The sequence below is a fragment of the Clytia hemisphaerica genome, unplaced genomic scaffold, assembly GCF_902728285.1.
Source record: "Clytia hemisphaerica strain Z4C2 unplaced genomic scaffold, Clytia hemisphaerica genome assembly, whole genome shotgun sequence".
NCBI classification, from domain to species: Eukaryota; Metazoa; Cnidaria; class Hydrozoa; order Leptothecata; family Clytiidae; genus Clytia; species Clytia hemisphaerica.
Window position 1 is genome coordinate 896,714 of NW_027104247.1, and position 7,243 is coordinate 903,956.

At 37.9% G+C, this 7,243-nt stretch overlaps 1 protein-coding gene across 1 annotated transcript; it reads right to left on the reverse strand.

Moving 5' to 3' along the window:
• Nucleotides 1-870: 870 nt before the first annotated feature.
• LOC136816399 (uncharacterized) lies at nt 871-3,773 on the reverse strand. Its single transcript, XM_067072726.1, has 2 exons — nt 2,561-3,773; nt 871-2,081 (listed from the first exon to the last, which is right to left on the reverse strand). The coding sequence occupies exons 1-2, from the start codon at nt 3,771-3,773 to the stop codon at nt 871-873; spliced, it is 2,424 nt and encodes an 807-aa protein (XP_066928827.1).
• Nucleotides 3,774-7,243: the final 3,470 nt, after the last annotated feature.

Below are 7,243 nucleotides of genomic sequence, written 5' to 3' on the forward strand. Positions count from 1 at the left end.
CAACAGCCGCAAGTGTCATCAATCGTTTGAATGAACTCTTCGCAATACACGGTTTTCCTAACTCTATGATCACCGATAACGGACCACCATGGAAAAGTAATGAAATAAAGCTGTATTTCAAATCAAGAGGTATCAAACACACAAAAATCACACCTCTTTGGCCTCGAGCCAACGGGTTAACTGAGTGTTTTATGCCGAATCTAAACAAATGCATCACTGAAAACAAGAATTGGAGGGATCAACTTCGTAATATGTTGATCAACTATCGTACCACACGTAACAACTGGTTATCAACCATCACAACTTTTCTTCAACCGTAGAGTTCGAAACTTCATTCCCGACAGTCAACAGCAACAGCAAACATTGCCTTTCTACGAAAGTGTCAAAAACAATCAACAGCGCCAGTACGAAAGATCGTCAAAGTATCATCCCAAATCACAAAATGTTTCATTCGTCGTAGGTGATGCAGTCATCATGAAAAGAGATCAACGTATTTCATAAAATAAACTATCTTTACCTACAGACCTTATGCGGCTGCGGTCATAACTAAAACTAACTCAAAAGAATACAAAGGACTGTAATATGCTATGCTATAATATATGCTAATATATGCTAAATATACAATGACGTAATACGTATAATTATACTTTCTTTTCCGACACTCCCGCCACGGACACGAACGCTAAAGTGTCTTTTTCATCAACAAATTTGATAGTGACCTTTTCGTCGGTCTCTTCATTCTTCCTGGAATACTCAAATGGATAAAGTTTATTTACTGGGCGTTTATAATTCATCAATTTGCCGTTTGTAATAACGGATAGTTCACAGGCTCGAACTTTACCGTCCGTGCTTCTAATAAGTTTTGTGATCTTACCCAGTTTCCAATTCTGTCTTTTGACTTTGTCGTCGTGGATTAGTGGATCGGACGAGACGTTCAAAAAAGCCTCCATACCACGGAGCTTTTGCAAAGTTAAATTTCCACAGTGTTCCTCTGTTTGCCATGAAATTTTGTACGTATGTTGAGATAAAATTAGTCCCATTATCAGATATCATGACTTTTTGCGTGCCATGAGTAGAAATCAATCTCTTTAACAGGTTAACACAAGTCGGCCCGGAGCAGTCTGAAACGAGGTCTAAGTAGACAGCTCTCGTTGTTGTACACGTTGTTAAGGCGATCCAGGCTTTGTGAGTTTCATTGTTCTTTGCGTAAGTGTCTTTCACGTAGACTGGTCCGAGATAATCTATGCCCATATTTTCGTAAGCATAGTTTGCAGTAACTCGTTCTCTCGGCAGTGATGGTTCGTTTGGGTAACCATACGGTTTACCCTCGTGTTTTCGGCATGTGGTGCATTCTTTGATCACCATTTTGATTAAGTTTCTTGGTTTTGTAATCCAATAGCGTTTTCGAAGGTTTGTAAGAGTCTGATTTACTCCATTGTGCATGACGTTTGCATGTGATTCTCGAATGATCATTTTCGCTATTGGGTGTTTTCTGTCTATAAGAAGGGGGTGCTTTTGTTCATAGGTTAACTCAGAGTTTTTCAACCTCCCTCCACAATGCCACAAACCATTTTCGTCTTGAAACAAGTCCAACTGTTTCTTCAAATTTGTAAAGTTTTTGTCAATCTCCAAACCACGCTGGGAATCTTCAATCAATAGATTTCTTGCAAGTTCCAATTCAACAATTGATAACACACCACCACAATCTTTATTGTTATGTATTATTTGTTTTGTTTTATTATTTATTTGTTTGGTTTCTATTGTATCTTCTTCTTCTTTCTTGAGCGTGATTTTACTCACGAAAAGGATTGCCCAAGCTAACACTCGGGATGTTTTACTAAAATCATTAAACTTTTTGTAATCAATAATTTCACTAATATTGATTTTTGCTGCACTCAAATCAGTCGAGGCAGGGGTAGCTGTAACAGAAGTTGTATTAGTTTTAAAACTAAAACCTGGTTTTAAATCTGGCCAGGCATTCTCCTTCTCAGTCAAGAACTGAGGTCCGTAAAACCACAATTCATTACGAGCAAGACCGAGAGGATAATGTACCTTTGTCAAAATGTCAGAAGGATTAATCTCTGAAGGTACAAGTTTTAGGTGGGATAGAGGCTTTTTAATGACAGTCTTAATTTTCTTCACTCTATCCTCTACATAACTGTCCTCATTCTTTTTCTCATTCTGGACTCACGCACAAGCAATGGACGAATCTGTCCAGTAGAAAGTTTCAGAAATATTGTAAGAGTTCTTTAAGGGCTTCTATAACCGCAGGACCATGCGAAGTTGCCAAAAGGATACCATTTAATTCGTTTCTGGGAGTTTTATTGTGTTTTGACTTTAAGGTTTTAGCAGATATAATTCGATTCTTGGACGAAACAAGGGCTGTTTTTACACTACCAGACTCCAATACGAATCGAAGATATACCGCCGCCCCAAACATATATTTGGATGCGTCACTGAAAATATGAGCTCTGACTGTTTTAATATTGTCATGGAGGCTCTCGATACAATAGGGACGATCTATTTCGATTTTGTCAATTTTGTTAAATTTTTTCCCAACGCTCAGTTAGTCTATCTGGTAAAATGTCATCCCAGTCAAATTTTTCCTCACAGATATCTTGAAATAAAGTTTTAAACGAAACGAAAAGTAGGTCTATCAGTCCCAAAGGATCATAAATCGAAGCCATGTTATGTAAAATAGCACGTTTGGTTGGCATGGCGACGAATTTTTCACGAAGCTCTCGAAAATTGAAATAAGCGGTATCATTGTTTCTGTCCCAATTCAAACCTAGGACCTTTTGTTCAGATGAAAATTCTTTATCCTCAGGAAATAAATCATAAACAATATTCTCTAGTTCTCTATTGCTTGCTTTGAACTTTCTCAAATTAAACCCTCCATCGTGGAGGTTTCTTTTTGAACTCATATAAAAGTCAACAGCTTCTTCAATTGTGTTAGCTCCCGACGTCATATCATCGACATGTAAAGAATTTTTCAACTTCTCTTTGTTTTCGAGAGAGTCTGTACAGTTTGTGATATGTTTGTTTAACGTGGCTTGTAACAAAAAGGGGGATGCATCCAATCCAAATAAAACGCGTGCAAAACGATATTCACAAAGTTTATTTCCTTCAAAATTTTCGTAATCGATACTGTGAGGGTTTTCAAACCAAATAAAACGAACAAAATCTCTGTGTTCTGGTGTAATTCCTATCTGAAGAAAGGCTTTCTCGATATCAGCCGTAAATGCATAATTGTAACTACAAAATCTCAATAGAACATCTCCAAGTAATTCTGTAATCGACGGGCCAGGATTCAAAGAGTCATTTAAACTTTCTCCTCCCTTGTAACTTTTGCATGATGCATCAAATACTATTCTCACTTTCGTAGATTGTTTATCTTCTCTCACTACCGGTCTGTGCGGCAAGTAATGTGTTTGACCAATTTCGTAATGTTCAACCTTTTCGATCACCCCGGCGGAGAGCTGTTGTTGTAAAATCTCATCATAAGTTTTCAAAAATTCTGGGTTGTCTTTGAACTGTTTCTCAACCATATTTTTCAAACGAATCTTACTTCTGGCGTAGTTGTCTCCAAAATTTGTAATCTCCTCCTTGAAGGGTAACTTGATTTCATAATGACCATCTTTGAAAACTGTGTCACTTTCGAACTCATCAAGAATCTCTTGTACGTTGGGGTCACTTTTCGGGTTTGTCTCAAAACACTTTGCGTAACTTTCTCTGATCTGTTCATCAGGGCTAAGACTTGTAGCACATTTCATCGTATGCGTACTAAACACTGACGTTTTAGAGCTTCCGGAATTCTCATCGACCGGACCACTCAAAATAAAACCCAAATTCGTTTCAACATCAACAGGACCCGAAGTCCCTTTAATTTGATTACTCCCAACAAATCTCCAGTAATCTTTGCACCCAATCAAAATATCAATTTTCAACGGGGAATTATAGAGATTACTATCTGCAAGCTCAATCCCTTGTAAATGGGAATAGCTTTTCACGGCAACCTCAATGGGTTGATTCTCAATAGGAAGACAAATATCAGACACTAAGGCCTTCACCAAAACTCATTGGTTTTTGTAAACACTTCAAATTCAACAAGTTCTAAATCCTTTTCAGATTTTCCGAAGGATTTGATGCTCACTGTTTTCTTGTCAATTGGTTCTAGTTTCAAAAGTTTTTTCGCTTCAGGGCTGATGTAAGTTTGCTGGCTACCACTGTCAAATAAGAGACGTAAATTTTCCGAATTCTTTCCGTTTTTGATTTTTGCAACAGCAGTTTGTAACAAAACAGTTCGAAATTTCGCAGAAGTCAAGTTTGATGTCGTTGTGTCAGGCTCAGTTTTTTGAGTTGTAGCAGGAGGGGTAGGAGCTGGGCTTTGTGAATCGTTTTTAGACTCGTCTTTCTTTTTAAAGGTACATATGGCGTTGTTATGTCTACCGCCACATTTAAAACATTTCTACTTTTTCGAGTAATTAGAAGACATATGATTAGCTGCAAAACAAATAAAACAACGTCTTTCTCTTTGCAAAATTGATCTCCTGACTGAGTATACCACAGATTTTCGCTTATTCCCCGCTGTTTCCTGCGAGTTCCCTCGATTCCCCTCGGATTTATGTTTCTCTTGTCAGAGATCTCCCGCCGCCGCCTGCGGGTTTATTAGGTTTTCCTGCGGGTTCCCTCGATTCCCCTCGGATTTAAGTTTCTCTTGTCAGAGATCACCCGCCGCCGACTGCGAGTTTATTAGGTTTTCCTGCGGGTTCCCTCGTTTCCCCTCGAATTTAAGTTTCTCTTGTCAGAGATCTCCCGCCGCCGCCTGCGGGTTTATTAGGTTTTCCTGCGGGTTTCCTCGTTTCCCCTCGAATTTAAGTTTCTCTTGTTAGAGATCTCCCGCCGCCTGCAGGTTTATTAGGTTTTCCTGCGGGTTCCCTCGATTCCCCTCGGATTTAAGTTTCTCTTGTCAGAGATCTCCCGCCGCCGCCTGCGGGTTTATTAGGTTTTCCTGCGGGTTCCCTCGTTTCCCCTCGGATTTAAGTTTCTCTTGTCAGAGATCTCCCGCCGCCTGCGGGTTTATTAGGTTAAGTTTCTTTATAATTATTGTAGTTATGTAATTATAATGTACTGTATTAATGCTATTGCCAAAATTTTTAAGTGTATTCTTAGGTTTTAATCAATTATATATTTAAAAATATATTCAAAGTATATTAAAGTTTATCCCTTATAGAATATTCATCATTCTAAGAAGCATAACTTTGTTATGATATACTATAAAGGCCGAAATTTCTAAACCTTGTGCATTGCATCAAAAATAAAAGGTAAAATAGATATCAATATTTTATTAAAATTATTAGGGATTTGGATATTTTTTGATTTTGAAACAGGTCTGTATTACATAAATTAATATTCAACCTAACATATATATAACTTAACATAACTTAACATAAATTACATATATAACTATAATTACAACGTAAATTTATATCAAAATAAATGAGTCATGAACGATTTAAAACTTGAAATGAAAGTTCTAAAAACCGCGATTATTAATCGTTGACCCTAACTTAAACCCAAGTAGTTATACTATCAATTTCGAGTCCAACATGTTTTTAGATTTACCATCACTTAATCAGAGTCAAATTTGGGAATAAAAGATCTTCTCCATTTGAAGAAACACGGCCGAAAAGTAGAAACTTCTATTAACTACACCAATAAAATATAAAGTTTATCATATTAAATTCAGCATTTTATACCTCTTTCGTAGCTCCTCTTTATTTGGACACGAATTATCATCTGGATTGTGACGTTTAAAACTTTTTGATGCTGGCGAGACGTGCCCAAAGCCAAGTTTCTCCATGCCACCGATAAATTTGTTAGCAATTTGCGAGCCAGAGACATTATTAACGATAGGATAAATTTTATCTCTCGATACCACAGAGAGTGGAATGGATTCATTGGATAAAAGTCTTTTGGCACACTTTTGATAAGTGACTAAATAATCCACGGTCAAATTTTCAGGCTCTGGTAAAGGAGGCTTAAATTTAATGACGCTATTGTTCTTTTTGGGTTTTTCAACAGCAGGACCCTTTAGAAGAGAAAAAGCCATTTCAACAGAATAAGAAACAATTTTGTTAGCCATATTGATGTCAGCCTCTGTCACAAAGTCGGAATTACTGTGATCGTTTTGCAATGCAGAGCGAAGTAACGAAATGACTCCAGAAACGCGTAGTAATAAGCCAAGGGACTTACTTTTGATGGACAACTTCGCTTCCTCGAATTTCTCCTCCATACGGTAGTCGACAATAGCATCGTGACATGCATCATAAATTAATTCGGCCTCTTCAGTCAATGCTAATTTGATGTTATTGTCCACACATCTGTTGTATATTTTGCTCAAAACGCCCTTCATGTCCACCAAATCTTTGCTTTCTTCGAGCTTTTTCTTTTTGTCGGCACGTTTGATATATACTTCTTCAGGCACACTTATCAAGAACCGCTGATAAAAACCATCAGAGAGATTGTTTCTGGCAAACTGGACGGCATAATAAGGCTGCGTGAAGGACATAATCGATAGACGAGGGTCGAAAAGCTCTAAATTACCACTCGTTTTCGTCTTTTTCGACCAACTGGTTCCGGAGTATAAAGATAGGTACCTTGAACGCTCGCTGCTGCCTGACGTTCCTTTGTCCAATCCATCGAAAAATGTAGCAAATTCGTCGTGACATGCAAGGGTACTGCCATTATTAATTCGCATAGATTGCATTAAACCTTCCAATGTCCCGCTGTCAAAGGTATGAGATTCTCCGGCTTTATTCTCCACATCTTCAATCAGATCTTTGATGATTTTCATTCCCGACGATTTATTGGTGCCCGATCTTCCGCACACTAACGCGTATATTATCGTGGGTTCAGTATGTAAGTCTCCCGCATTTACAGTAGCATGTTGTGAGCAATAAGCAGCGGACACCAAAAGTGGCACAGATAGATACGTTTCAGGGACGCCCAATATCGTAGAATGATGATTTATCCATTCAGCAACTTGATTGGGAAACCAAGTTTTCGTGTCGTATTTGACTTTCCATGCATTAGTTATAACCTCTTTATAGTCAGCATCATCGATGGGTGGATATTTCGACATTCTGAAAAAAAAGAGAAATTCTAGGTAGATAGCTTTACAAGAGCCCACTCGTGATCGAAAATATCTCGATATCATTCAAAAAATATCTTAATGACGCCA